This window comes from Amblyomma americanum, chromosome 1 (genome assembly GCF_052857255.1).
Source record: "Amblyomma americanum isolate KBUSLIRL-KWMA chromosome 1, ASM5285725v1, whole genome shotgun sequence".
Taxonomy (NCBI): Eukaryota; Metazoa; Arthropoda; class Arachnida; order Ixodida; family Ixodidae; genus Amblyomma; species Amblyomma americanum.
This window is the reverse complement of record NC_135497.1, coordinates 522,520,229-522,543,218: the sequence shown is the minus strand read 5'-3', so window position 1 is coordinate 522,543,218 and position 22,990 is coordinate 522,520,229. Positions and strand designations below refer to the sequence as shown.

At 45.7% G+C, this 22,990-nt stretch overlaps 1 protein-coding gene across 1 annotated transcript; it reads right to left on the bottom strand.

Annotated features, from left to right (window-relative positions):
* Positions 1 to 1,844: 1,844 nt before the first annotated feature.
* On the bottom strand, positions 1,845 to 10,782 carry LOC144107246 (uncharacterized). Its single transcript, XM_077640241.1, has 5 exons — positions 10,487 to 10,782; positions 9,632 to 9,725; positions 9,022 to 9,097; positions 6,373 to 6,502; positions 1,845 to 1,938 (listed from the first exon to the last, which is right to left on the bottom strand). Coding segments are annotated over exons 1-5 (318 nt in total). The 5' UTR covers positions 10,503 to 10,782; the 3' UTR covers positions 1,845 to 1,936.
* Positions 10,783 to 22,990: the final 12,208 nt, after the last annotated feature.

Genomic DNA, 22,990 nt, shown 5'->3' with positions numbered 1-22,990 from the left:
AAAACCTGTTCTTTTCAATTCTGCGTGATGCCCTGTTTCGGACCGTTAGGTCTTGCATCGGAGAAAACAGTGTCATAGATTTTCAGAACGGTAGCGGGTTAACCCTGGACAATTCTACGACACTCCTTGAATTTTACCTTGAGTCAACCTTCGTAACTTTTCAGAACAAGATTCATGTTCAATGTTAGGGCATTTGTGTTGGGTCGTGTGTAGCGCCTATCCTGGCTGACATTTTTCTGGCCAACATTGATCGTGATCTGGTGTGCTGTTTAGACGGTAACATAGTTCTTAGTATTTAGGTACGTGGTCGGCTATTTGATTTTTCTTAAAGAGCAACCCGGTTTGATACACACCGACTCCGTGCAAGAGACTTTAAGGGTATTTGAACGACACAGGATGCGCTTAACGTTCACCTACGAACTACCTGACAATAATAAATTGGAGTTTTTAGATGTTAGCCTCACATTAACACCAGATCACGCGTGTTGGATGTACTCACCACGAACCCGAAAAGACCTGTCGTCGTTTGAATCTGCACATTCTATGACGGTAAAACGTGTCATTGGTATGTTGTGTCTGAAGGAAGCCTTGCAAAAGTGATGTGTTCACCTGGTCACTGGCAGCCTCAATCATCAGGTTGGTAGGCTACTGAAGGCTGGTTTCCCCTTTTCGGACGAGGTCGCTGTGGCAGAAAACCTTCTGCAAATATTGAAGAGAGGAACACCTCAGGGAGACAGTCGACCAAAGGTCAGACCGGTGGTTGTCCCCTATATTCATAGTGTGTCCCACAACCACGAGAATGTAGCCAATCGCTACGGTGTGCCGGTGATTTTTTCTGCACCACGCAAGTTGGCCTCTTTATGCCCCCTGATTGTCTCCGCGGAAAGATGCGCGCGGCAACGCACGAAGCGCCACGCCACTCAGTTTGGTAGTCTTGCGGTGGGGGGGGGGGAAGAGGGGTTTTTTTATGAGATACCCCTGACTTGCGGCAAAGCATGCATGGGTGAAATAGGATGTATTATCTACTGACTGGGGGAACACCAACTTTCGATGAAAATTGGTAACGGGTCCGATTTACCCGTACATTGCGGCGCATGCACTTTGCCTACCCCTGGCAAGCCATGCCAGGCTTTGCTGGCTAGAATCAACATCTTGAGGCGCGGTGGTGACAAGACAGCACGTGAGCTGGCAGAGCCTTTTTTTTATTGAAAGTTCAGGGGATAACTGCGCAAGCGATATGTCAATCAAATTTATAAAAAAGGAAAAGTTCCTGGCTTGTGTGCTTTATACTAACTTGGCTTCCATAAAGATATAAATGGGTGATTCTTTCTGAATGAAATCAGTCCCGAGGATGCACCCGTCCTTGTGCTCTTCTCTTCCGTGTCTTTTTTTTTGCGCATTCTCAGTCAAAACGCACTACAGGATTCTAAGACAGAAAATTTCTGTAGTCTTGTCGTATTTTGGGCATGTCTTGTGTAGTCTGTCTTGTATTCTGTAGTCTGTCTTGTCTTCTGTAGTCTGTCTTGTCTTTTGTAGTCTGTCCTGTCTTCTGTAGTCTGTCTTGTCTTTTATAGTCTGTCTTCTGTAGTTTTTCCTCTCTTTTGTAGTCTGTCTTGACTTCTGTAGCCTGTCTTGTCTTCTGTAGTTTGCCTTGTCTTCTGTAGTGTGTCTTGTGTAGTGCTCGTACACTGTGTAACAGTCGTTACTGTGTCACCTGTCAATTAACACAGGATTTGTGTTCTGGAGTAGGCAATGCACAAAAATGCACAGCTTGTTAATGGTCGCCTGTCAATTAACACAAGCTTTGTGCATTCCAGAGTAATTCATGCACAAAACCACTAGAATTGAAATGAAAGTGATCAATATTTATTTACTGTTTCGTGCTTTTTTTCGAGCTTGCTGATGCATGCTGTCCAGCGTTGTCCTGGCCGCAGGTTCCTAGATACATCGCCCATGAGCAAGAAAAATGGTTTTTGTCTTGGCTGAAAAAAAGAAAAAAATAGAGATCACCGCTGCTACCTGCGCAAAAAAAAAATCTGAAAGCGTTGATGCCTCCTCGACACTGGTCACCTTTCAAATTTGGCGCCATGGTTGTTTTCTCGTTGACTTGATTGGTTATCAATTAACTCTTATTTTACCCCCATTTCATCCCAGCAACGATTTCAAGCTTTCAAATTTTCCTCCATGGATCGTTCCTGCCCACTCACTGAATACCCGCCCAGTCTAATCATCCGTTCATTGTCTTTTGCTTCTCAATAATTACCTAATTGCCTCTAATTTACCTTTTTTTATCTCCTGGTTAAGTATAGGACACTTATCACTGGTCACGTGATTGCTCATTTCGAGTTTTCAAACTTGGCGCCAAGCATTGGCTTTGTCCATACTTCCAGTTTTTTCAAACTAGGCACTACGCTGTAGCTCCACCTACTTACAGCGTTTTCAAATTTCGCGGCACTTTTTGTCTGGCCCAGGCACTTTTTGGACATTTTTGGCTGTAAATAATAATCCGCTTATGAAATTTTCTTTTCGAGCAGCATCCTCACATCATCCTCTGCCAATTACACAACCAATCGTATGACGCTATCTCTTCTGAGTTGCCCACAACTGCTGCGGACACGATCCCCGGCAACATAGTCTAGTAAACTTCTCACTTTATTCAAAATGTTGTAATACTGAACAAGGCTTATGACTGGCCGAGTTGGTACTGACTCACCTTAAAACCAGCCAGAACACACAAGAAGACATGAGCTCAAGAGGCGGGACTAACAAAAATTTAATTGAAGATTTTTATTATTTGATTTGATTTGTGAGGGTTTAACGTCCCAAAGCGACTCAGGCTATGAGGGACGCCGTAGTGGAGGGCTCCAGAAATTTTGACCACCTGGGGTTCTTTAGCGTGCACTGACAACGCACAGTACACGGGCCTCTAAAATTCCACCTCCATTGAAATTTGACTGGCGCGGCCAGGATCGAACCTGCGTCTTTTGGGACAGCAGCCGAGCGCCATAACCACTGAGCCACCGTGGCGGCATCATTGAAGGAAAGCCACAAAAGAAGACCCGCGAAGAGATACAAGTGCACAATAACCCAAAGCAGTGAAAGGGCGAAGTGCAATCAAAGGTCACTGGCATACTAATGAATAATCTAAAGCAAATTCCTTACGGTGAAGGTTTACCGATGGCTTAGCCACACGTGTCCTTAGCCTTACCGACGTAGTAAGCCTCAACTATCTACCGACAGATTTATCCCTTCCATAAACCACTGATGTGTCGTGGAAATTAGGCGTGCAAAGAGACAGGTCAACCTCAGATTTGCATTCACAAGATTGAGCATGCAGTGCCAGATTAGAATTTGCCTTCACCTTATAGAGTGAAAGTGCTCAGTCAGTTGCAAATTCAGATATCTGCCTGTCTGCCCATATTAGTTGCAGCCATAAGGCAGTGGAACGCAATAAACCTTTTTTTGTGACACTGTCCATTGTGGACAAGTAACCAGTTTTATCAAGCCTTTTTAATGGCGGCGCAAAGGCCTCCTGTCTTGCACTTCGCTGTTAAGACAACAACAGCATTACGCTTTCCCGTGACTTTCTTGAGACTGTGAAATACTGTGGAGGCAAGGTGTATCAGCATCATCGGAGTATGTGCTCCTTACCCTCGAGCAAGTGAAAGCATACTATGAGAGGTTGTTGAGATGGGCAAGTGGGAACCCAGCTGCTTGGAAAAGAATGCGTCCTCAGCAGTGATGGCATGACTTATGTAAAGCTGATATCATGCACAGGATTGCAATCCCATCAAGTGTTTCTATCTTTACTGACCTTAACCAGCGACAAATACACCTCTTCACCATCCTTCCCCAGCAACGAGTGGTCCGACTCGTAGCTAAAAGAGCCTTCCCCGATATTTAGCTGTAGCCCCAACAAACATATTCGTCCACAAAGCGCAGGTCTGCATTAAGAAACTGCTAACGGTTCTGCTAAGACAATTTTGATGCAAAAGACAGGCCTTGGCCGCATGCCTAAAGACTCCTAAAACATCGTGTGCCAACGTATCTGAGCCTTCTATGTCAAGAAAAAATAGATAGTCATGAACATAACGAAATGCTACTATGCCAAGGTCTTCCAAACAGGGCTCTAATGCCTTATCGACTTTAGACAAAAAATAGTTTCTGAGCAAAGGTACGACCTGCGTGTAAATATCGCCCTGTCAACTAAGAAATGCGGATTTGCAGTAAAAGGACAACAGCCCCATGAAACCAGCAACCGAAATCACGCAATCATCTGTAAAAGCATGTTCATTGTTCACCCTGATGCAGTTTGCACATGCCCCAGAGGTCTATCATGTGACAATCAATAGTGCAGGCCCTCCATGTCGATGCTCACTGCAGAGCACCTGCCCAGGTTGCTGTCCACAAGAAACTAGAACTCCACAGAACTCCACTTTTGTGAGTTGGCAAGGCGGTATTTACATCAGAAATCAGGCATATGCCGAGGGTCCCAGGTTGCACTGTTGCTCCGCGACATTCTTCTGTCTAGAGTCGATACCGCATCAAAGGCCTGTTTGGAAGACCTCGACATAGTAGCATTTCGTTATGTTGATAGCTACCTAATTTGTTTGCACAAAGAGGGCTCAGATAAATTGGCACAAGACGTTTTAGAAACCTTTAGGCATGTGGTCAAAGCCTATCTTTTATGTCTGAATTTCACTAAGCATAACCGTTTATAGCTTCTTGACTTAGACCCGCGCTTTGCAGATGACCACATATGTTGGCGCCGCAGCCCAAGATCAGGAAGCCTCTTAGCTATGAGTCGAACCACTCGAGGCTGGTGAAGGACAGGTTGGAAATTGCATGCATCACGACCGCTTTATGGAAGTCATGCCATCACAGTGTTTAGAATGCATTCTCGGAGCAGATTTCCAAGCCAATGGCACCTGGGTTCCCACTTGCCCATCTCGTGCACCTGTCAGAGTGGGTTTTTACTCTCTCGATGGAACGGATCCCCATTCGCATGATGCTCACGTTGTTGAGCAGCACAAAAAGACGGGCTCTATACCTTACCTCCACGCCATTTCACACCGTCCCAAGAAAGTTGCACCAAAGTATGATGTTGCTGTTGTCTTGAACGCTAAAAGTAAGGTAGGAGCCCTTTGCTTCTTCGTTCAAACTAGGCTTGATACAACTACGGGTAATCGTCTGCTATGCACAGTGGCAGATAAAAAATGTTCACCACTTGCAAAAGTAAACGGGTTTTTTGCATTCCACTGCCTCGTAGCTGAAACTACTCTGGGCAGACAAGCAGATATCTGAATGTGCACCTGGCTGAGAGCACTTTCACTGTATAGAGAGGAAGGCGAATTTTCACCTGACACTGCACGTTCAATCTCGTGAATGCAATCCGAGGACGACCTTTCTTTTTGCATGCTGATTTCTGCGGCACATCAGTGGTTTAGGGAAGTGATAAATCTGTCCTGATATAGTTGAGGCTTACTACATCAGTAAGGCTAAAAACAAGTGCCTGGCTAAACCGTCGGTGAACCTTCACTGTAAGGAATTATTTCTTTAGATGGTTTACTAGTACGTCAGTGCCTTTCGATTGTTTTTTACCCTCTCACTGCTTTGGGGTTTTGCGTGCTTGAATCTCTTTGCAGGTATTTTGCCACTTTCCTTCAATAAAATTTCAGTTTGTTAGACCAGCCTCATCTTGTGCTCACCTCTTCGCTGTTTTGTGTCTTCCGGCTGGTTTTAAGATGTAATACTCAATGCCGGAAGACAGCCATTTTAGAGTGAAGTGCACTTATAATGACCACAGCTATAATGAATGTCCATTTATTACAAAAAGTATTGCTTACTTCATTATTTATGCATGAAGTATATGACACTGCATCAAAATAAAAAAAGGACTAAGCCTCTAACCCTCATGGCCAAACTGCAGTTACAGCAAACAAAAGGACACCATAAACCTGCCCCACATGCAAAAGCTTGCACTTCAGGACAATGCAGAAATAAGATCAGATTACTTCTCAAACTGCATGACATTGCCACGCAAAGTAAAGACTGTGACAGGCAATGAAGGAGCAACAAAAACGCGAACTGTAGGTAGCAGCCAATCTCATGCAGACTAGCTACAAGGTCAGGCCAACATAGACGTGGAAGAAATTTGAAAAAAAAGCCACAACAAGCACATAATAATTTTTAAGGTTATCAGAGCCCTTTAAATGGCAAATAATTTCCTGAAAAAACCTAACAGAACCGGCAGTTTTTTTCGGCAATCAATTTTTTTCATGTACTTCATTATTCATGAAGCATGGGCGGGCATAGAGTAGTCATGTTAGTGCATGCGTTCCTAAGCAATGCCATGCCAAAAACTGTACTTACAGAAAAAGCTTGCCTTACTGAGGGAATACCACTGGCCATCCACTAATTTCCCAGCCTGCTCCAGGTCCCTGGCAAAAATCACATGCAACTTGGTGGCTTGCACAACTTCCATGCAACTCTTGGTCTTTAGCTGAAAAAAAATTGAGGGGTCAGTGAGATATCAAATTTTACATTCGACTAAGAAAAAAACAGCGGTTTCTGTGAGCGCAACTATTTTTTCACACTATCTTTCTACAGTAAACCACGTTTATCGCGACCTAATTCACACTGACTTGCTGCACGGCCACAGCACTACTGTGTATAGCTCTATGGTTTCAAATGCTTGTTAGCTCTGAGCCCTTGAGTTTGCACTCGTTAATGCAGAAAACCTCGGAAAGGGCAACCAGAGCTTCGAGCTTTAAGCCATAGGTATTCAGAAGCTCAGTGGTCTCTGGGAGAACTTTTGGCTGGGTGACACAGTAGCAAATGCTGCTCCAGCTACTTTTACTCCATTGCAAAAAACTCGCACAGCAGAGACCTGTCCTCCATTTTGCATTGCAGAAACAATCACTGAAATTCAAAGCACGCATACTAAATGCCCACCTACCTTCCAACACAGCTTCATAATAATGGGTATAATTATTGGAATGAAATACCAGTCAGTACATGTAGTTTGCAATTTATCCAAAAATATAAGCAACCGACAAACAATAAACAATAAAAGGGAAATAAATTAACCAGAATTGTTTAAAAGATCTGTCAGAAAAATTATGTGACATCCACTACACTCCAGCAGTTCTTCGGAATTGTGCACCTTCAAACCACACTTTCTCACAGGCAAATTTGCACAGAAATTGCGTTGAACCTGATCTTTAAGAATCTTTATTGGTGCAACAGTAGGGAGAAACCAGATTTTATTTAAAAACGAAGGGCCCTACACATTGCATCACAAGCCCAGATGGTACACTTGAGTTGCCTCTTATGCATATGTAAGAAACAGGAACAGAGATATCTTGACTAAATCAAAAAAAGAGGAAGTGCAATGCATGTGTAATGCAGAGAAGATATAAGCAATACCACACTTAAACACTGGGAGGATTCCAAGAGTAGGTGAATGCATGAATGGGTGGCAATCAGATGGCTAAATGAGATTAGAAAATTTGAGGAAAAAGGGTGGTAGCATGTGGCACAGGACACAGTTACCTAAAATGAACTAGACAACCATTGTTCTGCACTAATTTTAACAGCACATTCACACGACAGACAAAATCACTAACTCCAGGAACGCACTGCACATCATGCAACTCAATGTCAATCACCATTGCAAATGGCACCAGCACCGCAGACTGCACAAGAGGAAAAGTAGACATATTTTTGCTCTAAACTTTGAGCAGCAGTCAGCTGCGCTTTTAAGAGCAAAGCTCTAATGTACGGTAACATTGGAACTTTGTTTTACTGACATGAGGGTGCTTGTGAGCGTGCAAGTCCCATGTTTGTTTTGCACCAAATGTGTTAATTGCGATATATGTTTAACTAAAGAGGGGCATCTAACATGGGCATCAGCTCTTCATTACTTCCCTTCTATATCCCTCCCTTATATCACGGTTCAAGTGTCCACCAAAATGTGAGAGAGTTACTGTTACATTTCCTTGAATTTTCCTACAACTAATTTAAAATTTTTCAAGTATACAGCTTTAAGAAGGTAGAGGTACAAACTGTGCAGTATAACCTTATGCTATGGCAAAAAACCAATAAATCTGTACTGACAGCAGCTTGCCCAGTGCATTGCAAGGATGCTATGCCATACAAGGATTGGTGTCATCGTGCAATGTTACATTACTGACTGACAATTTGGTCTCTGTATCAGAAATACTGGTAAACCATCATTGTAGAGCACAATGTTTTTAAAGGAATAAATGAACATATAGGTCCTTTTCGATGACATATATGCATACCAGGCAACAGGTGTGCATTGTCAAAGCACGTTCATGTTAACAGCAGCTGCGTCAAGAGCTACATCAGCGACTATTTTCACTTTTTTGTTTATTTCGCTTTTTGCCATTACAGAAAGCGTGGGTGACGAAATAAAAGCGGTTCACAATAACCGCTTGACGGGCTTCGTCACCCGAAAAAGTCGACGATGACAGCAGCGGCAGTTCTAGCGGCATACAAACAACAATTCACATCTCAAACAAAACAAATTGTGCTATAATGCAGGTAGGGGGTTACATATATTAAACAATGACAAGGAAAGAAAAAACGGTCGACATATGTATTTCAGTACTAATACAACCTAATCAATAAAAGTTTCACGAAGTGCACGAAAAGAAATTGTGTTTATATTGTTATAAAGAGAAGAGTTCAAACATTTGCGATAGTACGCCGGCGTACGTCGGGCGGCTCGTGCACCTGGCAAAAGCTATCTGCAGAAGGAATCAGGGGAGCCCGTTAGGCGTGTCTCGCAAGCTGTCGTCGCTGCTGCCAAGCGTCAAGAGCTACATGAGCGACTATATCTTGTACAAGTCTACAGTTCCGGTTATTATAAGCTGAGGTACTGCTGTGAAGTGCATGTAGAGTTTCATGCATTTCTAAACCTAGCTACAAGCCTATGTTGAAAATATTTTTCTAAATAGGCAGCTAAGATATGCATCTCTGAAAAAGAATAACTACCATGAACGGATCAGGAGGGATGACACAACCGAAGGCAGGAAGCACGCATGGCCCAAAAGATGCTGGCCGCTGGCAACTGCAAATAAATACATCCAGAGCAACAGCTGTCAGTGGCTGTAGCCATGTCATGAATGACAAGAGAGGAAATCGTCTACTGCTTTAAAAACTAAACATAAGACGTAATATAAGTAAATAAAAAACCAATGAGCTAGCCCATGACAAAAGAAATGAACAGATTTTATGTAATGCACCCATATACATTCTTTGAGAAGAGTCACAATGACTGTTATAACCACACTGAAAGATGAGCTGGCTGAAATACCGCACACCAGTTTGAAAATAGGATGTGCAGGTTCTCATTAATTCCTATCATGGTGTCTTGCACCATTGTCTAGGTATTAAATTGAAAGTTGCAACCAGTCTGCCTTGGTTAAATGAGAAGAGAGAATGGAAAAAAGCAAGCCTTCACTAGCAGGAAGCTTGATATCTCATAGCACAGCTTAGCATCATAGAAAAATTGCTAGCGCATTTAACAAATCTGCCTACAAATAAAAGGTGCACAAATTTGTCGACTGGCAATGCAAGTAAGGGCAAGAGAAACAAAAAATACCAAACAACACTCGTGAGTGCGGCGAAGGGAGGTCTGTGGGTAGGATCCCGTGCCTGGGAAGAGTTCCGAGCTCGGAGAATCGCCGGCACCACAGCTGATGGCACGCAACCAAGAATAAATAACAATGCGAAAATAAGTAACAAAAAAACCATCGACAATGGCGAACGACTTGAATGCGGGCCGCAAAAGCGAGGGACATAGCAAAAAGGTAGAAATCCTAAATAATTGTGCAGTTGCATCTCCGACAGCTCGCAGTGCTCAGAAGGAGAGGAAGCATCAACGTTTACAGCTCAGGAGACGCAAGATTGATCTAACTTTGACATAACACTGCCTCTAATCCTGTTCCACTGGGGAAGCACAGACAAGTTTACAAATGACAAGGCGATGAATATGAACTAGCCTTTCGCATGTGATCACTGTCTCAGAATTAGTATGACGCATATTAAGGCACAAGCACTAATCCGATGAGTACTAACCCTGAGCAAAATAGTGCGGTGTCTAATCGCAGCTGGCCTAGCGCGAGCGCTCCGCCGCGCGACACTTTTCGCTCATCGTCTTCTACGCAGTGCAAATGCATGCTTTTGCACCGAGTGTCGAAGCGCTAGCAAGCCAAAGCGTAACTCTGTTGTGATATCTGGCGCCATTTTTATTTACCACGGCACGCGAGTACTAAATGCACATAAAGACAATGAGAACAACACTTGTCATGCAGGATATAGGCCCTGCTTTTTTGGCGCCGCATTATAGCTGCGGCAACCGCAGGCGGACTGCCTCCACTCACATCCCTATATAGCCGCATACAAATAGCGCGTGTGAATACAGATCATTAGCAAAGAAACGCAGAGCGGGACTCACCGGCCATGCGATTCATCCAGGCTTAGTAAAACGGCGCAGGAGTCTTCGTTTCCTTTACAGATGACAAGACGTCGCAGCACTGTCTTTCTTCATGGCTTACCCGTTGAAACTCGCCAATGTTGACAGGCCGCAATCCTGGTCGTTGGCTTCCAAAACACTCTCCTGCTCACCTTCCTATTGAATGAGTTCTTCACACGTGTCCGACGTACAAGTACTCAAGCAATGCCTCAAAGAGGCAAATAATACAAAACACGACGCGTCGGTTGCGCTGCAATGGCGCCGACGGCTGCGCTTTCGTGTCGGTGAAAAGTTGCAACCGACAAAGAAATTTGGTTTTTAAACCATGAATATTCATATTCTCTTCACAACAAAAACACTGCATTTATTTTAAATTATTTTTAGATTATTTAGGAATACTAAATCGCTTTCAGTTACATTTTCTGGCATGTCGTTTGTAGAAGCTGCGATCCTGTGATCCCCTGAAGTGACCCGGATGCTCTAGCAGACGACAGAGCAGACGATGGAGCAGACGACGGTGTTGACAGAATGGAATTTCGTTTGGTGCCAGATAAAATCACTAAGTTGCGACAAAAATAGCGAAGAAAAGCGCCGTATCTCAAGCTGGCGAATATCGCGGATAAGTTGAACGCAATTGGCACGATGGAGAGTAGCTGCGATGCATTAATTTGCGCGACACTTTCGCGCTCACCGGAGATCATGAAACTTAACAGCTTAATCGGTGACCAGTACAAGCGGATTGCTTTGATATCAACAGCGTTATGAAACCACGTCGATACTTGCGTCTCACTTTAGCTAATATGCAACAGCGGCTAGCACGCGCATCCTGATCGCGTGTTGTTTAACAAGCAAGAGCCCACTAGCGGATTGAAGCAGCCGTGTTTTCGAGTTCGTATCGTTACGATAAATATAAGCTGTTTCGGCACGTACTGCAATTGAAGTTCTCAGCCTGTGCGTCACGGACGGTGACGATGGCGTCGCGGACGATCTTAACTAGACTCGCCGCCTCGCAGCCGATAACCCAAGCATATGGGCGTTAAAGGTTGTTCAGCAGTACTGCAAACGTGGGCATAAAGTATCGCTCAGTCGCTGCGCCAGTCGCTCGCTTCTCGATTTTCCAGCCTTCCGAGTGAAAGTCGCAAGCTGTTGAGCCAATCAGTGAGCCAGCCGGAGTGAGCGAGGTGAGCTTTCGGGAACGCGCCCGGCCCGCGGGCGCGCCGGGCAATGAACTACGCGCTACCCCCTGGCTGCGCTAGTCGTCGCTAAGCCTAGCCGGTTTCACATCGATGCAGCAGCTGAGTGCACTTAGAAACTGGCTAGCGCTGAGGTGCTGCTCTCGTCATCGTTTTACTGTGAACCTCGTCTCATAGTAAAACAAAGATATGCTCGGTTTCCGCGACACCTTCAGGAGCGGAGCCAGCTGAGGCCAGGAGAGCCGCGATTGAGCAGTAGCAATTAAAGGCGCCGTGGGGAGACATTTGTTTGTATTCCTGTTATCGCTTCTACCAACGACTCGATATTGGCCAACGATACTCCATCCGACGGCTTAGTATGAACTTGAACAAACATTACTGTCGCATTTTTCTGACGCTGGCGGCCGGTATTCAGGCTGGCATGCTGCGCCCGTACGTTATCATGTCGCTCAACTGTATAACCGTGGTGCACATCAAAACCCCCCGTCATCCTCCTTTTCGCTCAGATTGTCATAGCACACAGTCACACTGGGACCAGAGTAGTTTAGAGGACCGAGCGCGGGTGCACAGGAGCTAGACTGTGTCAAAGCAGGCGAAACTCTTTAAAGCGCGCGGTTGACGTCATTCCCAAGACTTCATTCTCATTTCGACCGGGAATCAAATCGGTTCAAACTCGCCAGCCGCCGCATTTGACCTTCGGCTGCATACGCTGCTGTCTATATTTAGTGACATTTTTGTGTCACCGTCATGACATTTTCAGTGAAGGCAATGAACGACGTCGGAAAGTATTTTTTTTGCTATTTTATGATAAGCACCACGTCACTGCCCCTAAAAAAATTCTCAGCCAACACTGCATCAGCGTTAGACTTAAGAGCGTTAGCTACGAGACCTTCAAGTGTTTAGATCGGGGTGCTAGATCGGGGTGCTCAGCAAACGTGGAGAAGACAAAATACAAACATCTGAGGGCGTTTCGTTTCGGAAACATACGTTCTAAGATACAAGCAGCGTCATCTACTACAAAGACTTTGCACTACTATTGCGATTTACAGCCACCTACGCTATATCCGGTATGTTTCCTCCTTATATATCAGTTAACGAATTTTATAAACGTGTGCATTACAACAAGGCAAATTGTTTGACCGCATCCGGAACCCTCTGCGACAAACGATTAGGCCATATGGCTGTCTGGAAATCCCCGGAATGCACGGTTTGGGGGCGAAAAGGTCGTCGGTGCGAATACCACACATATTTTGGGCTTCATCTAAATATTTATTTTATCCTCAGGAACATGACAAGTCAAATGATACCACTTCGATCGTTATGCGTCAAACGGGCGGCCCCCAAATTTGATGCAAATGGGGGTCCCCGGGGCTCCGCTTCGATAGCCGCTTTACTGGCATCTGTAAGACGGATCGAAGGTATCTGTGACAACTGAGGCTCTACGCGCCCGCTGTTGCTATGTGATATAGTGTGGTAACAGTCTTGGCCAATTTGACTAAGCTTCCCTGCAGACAGACCTGTCCTTGACAAACGTATGTAGTAAGAGCTGACGCTCTTAAAACTGAAACGCGGAAAAATGATATCGGGGTTGCTTTGAACATTTATACACTGAACTGCGTGCATGTACATACATGCTGCCTTTCTGTAGCCGGATGGTTATGGCGAGTAATTTGCCCTGATTGACGATTAACGACATTCTTTTCCGCGACACATAGAAGTGTCCTTGGCCTTTTCTGCGCATGTAGTAGTAGCGGTACATTATGTTACATGGCTTGAACATGTCACAGAAGCCAAGAGGACACTGACTTTCAGTAGCGCCATTCGACTTGCGCACACCGATTGGTGTGCAGGCGCTGTCGTGGCTGCAGCTACATGCCGCCACCGCAATCGCGTGAGGATACGCAGGCACCGCTGGCTTCATCGCTTGTGCATTACAGCTTTTTGGGCTTTCAAAGCCGCATTATACTCTTGAGCATGCACTACTTTCGTCACATTGTCATGTGGGAACAGAAGGGAATTAGGTGAGTGCTCGAGCAGTGGCTCTCCTGTAAGCCAATTCTCGTTCGGTGAGAGAGCCAGGTCGCGGGAAGCGAGTTGAAAACTCGATTCGCCAATGTGAATGAGCACTTCATTTCGCTCGGTGCCCGTCACCAACAGACCAGAGCACCTAACATCCTCTTCGTGACTCGCCACAGTGAACGCGCTTTGAAGCATCTTTGGTCAATTTGATCCTATCGCTGTCACACGGCAGCACGACAGTATTTGTAGATTTATGCAGTAAAACAATTACCCTCACCAGGAATGTGTCGTACGCCACATCCCACGATAGGTATCTATCGCGCGGCACAATCCACGACAGGTATCTGTCGCGCGACTCATCCCACGACAGGTATCTGTCGCGCGGCATATCCCATGGCAAGCTGTTGTGTCGCGCGACAGGCCGCACGACAGGTACTTTTGTCGCGTGAAAAGAGACGCGATAGAAGTCTGTCGCGCGACTGAACCCACGACAGGCAACTTTGCTGAGGCTCGCAATCTCTGTCGTGCGGCACGACTCCCTCTGTCGCGCGACAGTACCTGCGACAGAAACCTGTCGCGCGACAAATGCTGCGACAGGGACCTTCTTCGCACGACAAAATGCAGGAAAGATGTCTGTCGTGCGGCAGAACCTACTACAAACAACTTTGTCGCGCGAAAGAACCCACGACACGAAGCTTGTCGCACGACACAAGGCACGACAAGACAGCTTGTCTTGCGACACAAACTTGTGTCGCGCGACAGATGCGCAACTAAAAATTCTGCCGTGCGTTTTGATCGCGTTTCTTTTGATTAAGTTTAAGGTTACTTGTTCATGAGAAGTGGATATTGCGTGCTAGATTATGCAGCCATCTGTGAAAAGCTTTATTTCTACCGGTTTGTCAGCAGTGATATCATTAGTGAAGACGAAAAACAGGAGTGGCCCCATGATTGAGCCCTGAGGGACGCCCGACTCAACTGGTGAAAAATTGGATAGCACATCGTCTATGCTGACGGCCTGGCATCTATAAGACAGATATGCTTCAATCCATGCGAGTAAATTGAAATTCTTAAGCATTGGCTTTAACTTAAGAAGTAGCTTTTTGTGAGAAACGCGATTAAATGGTTTTTCAAAGTCAAGAAAAATTATGTCAATTTGACCTCGCCTATCCATGGCAGATGCAAGGTCATTGATTGTTTCTAGCAGTTGTGTTACAGTTGATAGTCTTTTACGGGAACCGTGTGGCGCGACAGTAAAAATCTGATTTTCTTCGCCGAAAACAAAACATGCTTCAATATTGTTATGAAGATGTGCTCAAGCATTTTAGCGCATGTACAAAGTAGTGAAATGAGCCTGTATGACGCAAGAAGTGAGTTACTGCCTGTCTTCGGTACAGGAATGATTTCACTGTATTTTCAGTCCTGTGGCGGTTGTGCATATTGTAGAGACTGGTTAAAAATTTCGGTAAAGGGGTTTATGGCGCTTTAACGTCCTAAAGCGACTCAGGCAATGAGAGACGCAGTAATGAAGGGCTCCAGAAATTTCAATTGCCTGGGGTTCTTTAACATGCACTGACATCGTACAGTACACGGGCCTCTAGAATTTCCCCTCCATCGAAATTCGACCACTGCGAACAGGATCGAACCCCCGTCTTCCGGGCCAGCAGCCAAGAGTAATAACCACTCAGCCACAGCGGCGGCAATTTAGTTAAGATATTTTGCACACCATTCGGCCTAGCGTACGAGAAAGGTGCTTCGTAACATATCGATTCCTAGCGATTTCATAATGTCTAAGTTAAGTAGTAAAGACCGAACGCCTTCCACGATGATAGTCAAGTCTGAGACAGCCGGGATTTCTTCGAAACAAGCAACGCTGGGCGCTACGCTATTATCTTTGTTGATTACAGAACAAAAAGTTATTTAGTGCTTTAGCGATTTCCATTTTGTCCTTTACAGCGACCTCAATTATGCAGATGCTATGGGAAGTTTTCTTTACTTGCGCCATGTGGCGCCATGATTTAGCTGAGGACGATAGAAGAAAGTTTTTTTAGTGAAGCGCTTTAATAATGGTTTTTCGCTGTCTTAATTTTGCCGATCAGTATTACCCTCTTAATGGAAAGTTCCACTGCGGTAGGTGGGGAGGGGTGCTGTTTGTGTTGCTTTCTAGTTTTTCATAGTTTCGTTTTCAAACCTATGCCTTCTTTTGTCATGCACAGATTGTTGTTTCGCTGCATTTTGAGTTTACAAGGAATGTATTTAATGCACGTCAGAACCAGGTCCTTAGCGAAACACCATACATTGTCAATAGTGTGTTTGTTTGAAGCGCAAAGGGAGGCAAAGACAGAATATGAGTTGTCAAGTGTGTCTAATTTGTCAACATCGCTAGCACGCGTGAACACAGGAACTAGTCGCTCTTTTTCAGGGGGTTTGTAATTGGATTTTATGTACCGTGATAAACATACACTTTTATGGTCTGAAATTCCTTCAACTACTTCAATGCGCGGGCTTCGGCGAACGATTCCATTATTAGCGAGAGAGAGGTCCAGGACGGCTTAGTAACCTTTTTGAATGCGGATGGCTCCTTTTACTAGCTGGCTCATTCTTTGGAGTACAATAAGATCAAATAAGGGCTCAGAAGAACTAGAATGAGCGATGGGAAAACCACCGCTCTAATCAACAGAGGGAACATTAAAATCACCAGCCAAAAGCAAACAGCAGAAGTGGTTCCTATATGCGCACAAGAACTCGTTGACTTTGCGACAAAATGAGCAGTCACAGTTCGGGGGACGGTAGAATCCCCCAATCACTATACTGAAATCTTCGAGATACAGCTCGTCCATTAGACGTTCAACACCAGCAATATCAGGTAATCTCTGCACAAGTAAAAAGTCTTGAAACAATATTTCCACTCCGCCACCACGTGAATCCCTATTTTTGAGCAGAATTTCATATCCAGGGGGCGTTAATTCTGTGTCGCTGATATCGTAATGTAGCCTGGTTTCGGTTCTCATCAAAAAATGAGGATTGTGCACTATCACAATATTTTCCATGTCAGATGTTTTTTTATACGACGCTGCGAGCCTTTATGTTCAGGCATCGAAGTTGCTTTCCTGCTCTGTCGGTTCATTCAGTACGTTCAGAATCGTGCCTCGCGCGCGTGACGGGCACACTGTTTTTTCCTACTGTCCCATTCGAATAGGTCATTGTCAATTCTAATCTTATCATATACAAGCATTATTTTGCTGTCTGCTGTTCTAGCATCACTCGGACTTTCCCAAATGAGTTTCCTCTTCTGTCTTGTGGGTATGCAAAAATATTCGCATACTGAAATATTTCCCTCCCTTCAACTTAGGGCACTTTTTAAGCACACTAATTTTTTCACGCTGATCAATTAGTTTGAGTATGACAGGATGAGGTTTGTCTTTCTGCTTGCGACCCATCCTTGTATTCTTTCGGCAGAAGTCAGTGTGACACCCAACGTTTGCTTGTTTTTTTTAGAAAACGCTCTCAGTAACTTCTTTGGCAATTGACTCTGGTGTTTTTTCTTCAATTTCCCGCAAACGAAAGACGATAAGTTTGTTCCGCTGACGTCTGCTCTAAAGGTCTACAAGCTTTTTCCGAGTAGGACAGTTCTTTCCAAGTAACCTTAGATCCAAACTCCCTACATATCAATGCAGTTTGTTGTACTTTTTGAAGTTGTTTGGATCGCATCTAGTATTTTCTGTATGGCATTTTGGCCGCTTGGAATTTTGCTTAACGTTTCTTCATGGGTGGGTCCTGCATTCTGTTTGGTGTCCCCGCATAGTAACAGCTATGACTTGGCAATGTCGCAAACACATGAACAAAAAGTGCATAGGCTACGTGGGCACGTAAGCTAGATAAAACAGCGGTTGCTACTTTTGACAGTGGAAGGTTTGTTACTGGCCTGCTTGAAAAGAAGGAAGGGATTGGACATGGCTTTTTCGGCGCGCCAGCTGACATGCCCACTGGTGTTCCGTTCTGTAACCAGAGCAAAAGCAGTCAGCATGGTGATTAACGCTTAGAGAAGGTTACATGCGCTGTTTTTTCACTGCACCGTCAACAGGCGTTTTCTAGGAGGCCGTTACTCACCGTCGGATGCAAGTTGTTTAGGGCAGCCGGAAACTCGAGGAGTGCAGTGCTGCAACTTCTCGAATGCCGGCGTCTGTGCGCAATCATTCCTGCCAGAATCTTCAATATAGGACATCAAGACAATAACTGCAAGCTAGTTTACTCACTGACTGCTAGTTATTGAACTGGCATTCGCTTTCCTTTGCCCTCGCTGGTCGGTATCCTTGAAACGCTTATTTTAACGAGAGGTTCGATGCGATTGTAGCTTTGTTCCCAATTTCACAATGTTACGAGTTGATTTGATCGGAAATCCGTCTGAAACTAGCCAACTATGAGGATTAGAATGTTAAATCACAGCGAAATGCTCGTTGCCAGTCAAATAAACCGTTGAGAAGCTACCCAGGTCTTTGTGATTTAAATTTCCTTAATCAGGAGGCGAAAAATGTATTTGTGGTGCTTCACGGCTTGGTGTATCTGTTCTGGGCGTTGTATATGAGTACCTTCATAAATACTGTAAAAAAAATAGAATCCGGATTGGTGCCACGAATTTGGAATCTCGAGAGTTCTATGTATTAGGCCGATTTGCACTGCTTGCTTAAATGCCACATAGCTGCTGCATGTCTTTTTGGTTTTGTGATCTTGCATTCTAGAATTGCTATTACTATAGTAGGTTTTGAAATGTGCCCACAACTGGCCATAGGGTTTGCGGAAATCACTTTCAATGCGAGAAGACATATATGGCCTGGACTCTGACGATTTTCCTACTGAGGCAGCAGAAGGTGATAAAGGGACGTCGACTAAGTATAGCAAGGGTTCAACAGCCTTTATGTGCTTAAAAAAGCATGTATTTTCATCTCTTTTTTCTGGGTAGCAGCGAGAACAGGACTGGAAGTGCACAGTGATAGATACCTGAAACCGCACTTAAACTACTGCTTTTACGTTAGAAGCAAGTTCATGGAGCATGTTTATAATCTGCTTTCACCACCTAAATACTCAATTTAAACTGCTTCTGCATTGATATGTGGTAAAATTATTCTAACCTTTTTTCTTTGTGTGTAGACTGCTGAGACCAGCATATCTTAAGCTGTTTCGAACACCACGGCTACGAGTGACATAGAACAAGCGGCCACAAGCCACAAGCGGCCACAAGCGTCAACAAAACATCATGCAACGTTGGAACACAACTATGCATTTTCTGCAGAGCGTAGACAAAGCGCCCAGGAAAAAATTGTTAAGCAAAAGAAGGTCATTATGCACAAATTGTAGATCTAGGAGCTCAGCTGGGGCTCACTCAAAGGCAGAAATCTGGAACAATTAAACTTGTGTGAACGGCTGCAACAAAAAAATAGATGTATGAGCTTAGTTCGTCGGAAGCGCATAAAACAGTAAAAAATTCAGAACAAAAAGCAGAAATAGAAGAGTTTGACTATGAGGTCATAACTCAGGATGAAAGAAAGCTGAAATATTACACAGGCTTCTCATCAAGAGAACGCCTTAGTGCATTCTGCATGTTCCTGAAGCCAGCTGCACGTAGATTACAATTCTGTCATATGAAGAATTCTGACCGTGCACACAGGAAGTTTGTGGTGCCCCTCAGAACACAACTGCTGATCACACCGATTTGTCTTCGGTTGGGCCTGGATGTAGCCGACCTTGCATATAGGTGAGATGCAGTGTAAAACTAAACTACTCTCTTTTGCCAGAATGAATAATTTTATTGTTATCGAATTGCACTGCTTGAAGAGCAGATTACAAGATATTAAGTACGGTTGCAAATCACTTATTAGCTAACATTACACAATGTGTATTGTAACAATGATTGCTGTAACTTATAGTAAGGGCCATTACTGTAAATTAGCATTAACTCTCTAGAAATTCTTTCACAGCCAGATTTTAAATGAACACTGTTACGTCTCGCCTACAGCGCGCGGTATAGCCGGCGCGGATGCACCGGATGCCGCGGCTTCGTTCATCGCTGCCGCAACGCCTCCCGCCAAGCGCGTCCAGGCAGGTTTCAGTGCCACGTGTCGTCGTGCGTGCGTGTGTGTGTGTGTGCATGTTTTGCCCACGCTTGTCAAAGCGCGGCAGCCGGGGAGAGGAGCTCCCCAACTGGGAGGCGAGGAGGTCTGACCGGCGCCGGCCTGACGGACGCGCCCGTCACGTCTGGACATGTCGAAGCGACGCCGTATCGGATGACTCTTCCCAAGCCGTTCCCTCTTGCCCTCGACTCCGATGGTATAAAACGCCGCTGCCCCGGACGCCGAGAGACTTCGATTTCTTCCTGCGAGTAACGTGGTCGCCCTGACCGGCTGCTCTTTTGCGATGCCAGAATAAATAAGTTGTTCTGTTGCCAGTCGACTCATCTTTTGCCGGGACCTTCGGATGTTTCCAGCTTTGCCCCAGGCCGCCAGGCCAACGCTACCCTTGGGGCTTGCAACCCAAATGCAACAACTGGTTGCCAGCGGTGGGATCCCGACAACGGAGGCAAGCAGCGAAGATATGCGTTCAACTGTATGCTGAGCAGCACAACGACCATCCGGGAGCAGTGCAACGAGCCCTGTGTGATGACTGGTTGCCTGCAGCGGAACGACTGCGCTGAATTCTTGGCTGCGAGGTTTGGTGAGTGCGGGACTTTCTTCTTCTGAGTTTTGCCAGGCTTTTGTTAGTGTCAGAAACAGAGCAGGTAATTGTGTTGTCGTTGCTGCCGGGTTAGTTTGCGGCAAGACAATAGTAGGCAGTAGAGAAAGCAGCATTCGGAGCAGCCATGGATTTGAAGTCGTTGCGCAAACCGAAATTGCTGGAGCTTGCAAGAGAGTTGGGTCTGGATGTCTCAGACAAACTCAGAAAACCAGAACTGCTAAGGGCTATTCTTGAGTTGGAGGCTGATGATGACGAGCTGTCGGAATGCCTTGAGACGATTGAGGAGAGGGAACAAAAAGAAAAAGAGAAAAACGAGCGCGAAAGTAAAGAACAAAAAGAGAAAGAGGAGCGCGAACGTAAAGAGCAAAAAGATAAAGAGAAAGAAGAGCGCGACCGTCAACACGCTTTGGAAATGAAGCGTCTCGAGGTAGAGATGGAACGCGCTCGTAATGGAAGTCGGGCACACGGTGCAGGAGAACGGGTATCGTTCAAAATGACTGACCTGATGCGGCCGTTTAAGCTTGGAGAGGACATTGGTTTGTTCCTGGTTAACTTTGAGCGAACGTGCGAGAAGCAGGGGTTCTCTCGGGAAACGTGGCCACAGCGCTTGCTCACTTTGTTACCCGGCGAGGCGGCCGACGTAGTCGCTCGCTTGAAGAGAGAGGAGGCAGAGGATTTCGACCAAGTGAAATCGAGTCTGCTAAAAAAGTACAGGCTGTCAGCGGAGACGTTCCGTCGGAAGTTTCGGGAAAATGAAAAAGGCAGAAATGAGTCATATACAGAGTTTGCCTACAGGCTTATGTCAAACATGCAGGAGTGGCTCAAAGAAGAGAAAGCGTTTGGTGACCACGAGAAAATTCTGCAGTGTTTCGGGCTAGAACAGTTTTATAGTCGGTTACCTGAGAACGTGCGGTACTGGGTCTTGGATAGGCCAGACGTTAGTACAGTGGCTAAAGCCGCCGAGCTAGCCGAGGAGTTTGTGACGCGTCGGGCTCGCGGAGCTAAGGACGGTCAAAAGGGTGAATTTGGCTCCAAGTCTGAGAGGCCGAAGTTCACACCCATGAGAGCAAGGGGGGACACGCGTAGTGCGGATGCGAGTGAAAGCAGTCCGACCGAACGTAAGGAGACGGCGGCAGCCGAAGCCGAACGCAGAAAGCGGTTCGAGGCGAGGCAAGCGCGCGTGTGTTATACGTGCCAGAAGCCGGGTCACTTTTCGGCGCAGTGTCCAGAAACAAAAAGAGAAGTCGTGTGTTTGTCATTATGTAGCACTGACGAGAACATGAAGCTTCTCGAGCCTTACATGCGAGACTTCCTCGTGAACGGGAAAGAGTGCCGAGTGCTTCGTGATACCGCAGCTACAATGGATGTAGTTCACCGCTCTTACGTAGAACCCGATATGTTCACGGGCGAGCGCGCATGGATCAAGCAAGCCGTGGAAGCTCATAGCGTGTGTCTGCCCGTAGCAAAAGTGCTTATTGAAGGACCTTTCGGAGCACTTGAGACGGAGGCCGTAGTGTCATCTAGGCTGCCCCCCAGTACCCGTACCTATTTTCGAACAGGTCCGATCACCTCCTGCGCGAGAAGGGGCTTTTGTTTGGTGAGGCTAGCGTTCAGGCCTTAACCAGATCAGGAGTTCGGGAGCTCGCTGCAAAGGCGGTAGTTGCGGGGCCGACGTTGTCGAACAATGAGAAAGGGTCGGAGGCGCAGCAAGCTGATATTCAGAGCACGTCCGAACTGAATAAAATTGAGCCTGTAGCGTTGAAGGCACCAGGTACTGGAGAGGAAATGCCCGACAAGGGAAAGTTAGAAGAGCTTCCGGTCGAGCTTCCGGGACTAGGCTCAGTGACGAACAGGGAAGACACTGATCAGGTCATTAGTGACTTAATCATTAAAGCACCGCTGTCAGCTGAGCAGAAAACCGAACTACACCAACTCTTACAAGAGTTTCAAGGTCAATTCTCTGAGAGGCCTGGTAGGACTTCTGTCCTTACGCATGATATAGAACTTACCTCCCCAGAGCCAGTACGATCCAAGGCGTACCGGGTGTCACCCCGCCAGCGCGATATTATGGAGGCTGAGGTAAAGAAAATGCTACAGCTCGGTGTTATTGAGGCGGGTGAGAGTGATTATACCTCCCCTTTGATTTTAGTTGAGGTACCGGGCAAGGAACCTCGTCCTTGCGTCGACTACCGCAGGCTTAATTCTATCACTAAGGATCAAATTTATCCGATCCCTAACATCGAGGAGCGCCTTGAGAAAGTTAGTAGCGCTCAGTTTATTTCCACCCTAGATCTTGTCAGGGGTTATTGGCAGGTTCCACTTACAGAAGAGGCTAGTAGGTATGCGGCGTTCATTTCACCAATGGGAACATTCCGTCCTAAAGTTTTGAGTTTTGGTTTGAAGAACGCGCCATACTGCTTTTCAAGCCTCATGGACAAAGTGTTGCGAGGACAGGAAGAATTCGCTTTACCGTATTTAGACGACGTAGCGATATTCTCCGCATCCTGGTCTGAGCATATGGCACACTTGCGGGCAGTGCTAACCCGCC

What these genes read in the sequence shown, in the direction of transcription:
- LOC144107246 (XM_077640241.1), bottom strand. An exon ending in GCACTCACGAGTGTTGTTTG is followed by an intron (nt 9,098 to 9,631) that starts GTATTTTTTGTT and finishes ATTTATTTGCAG; the next exon opens with TTGCCAGCGGCCAGCATCTT. An exon ending in TCCCTCCTGATCCGTTCATG is followed by an intron (nt 6,503 to 9,021) that starts GTAGTTATTCTT and finishes ATTTTTTTTCAG; the next exon opens with CTAAAGACCAAGAGTTGCAT.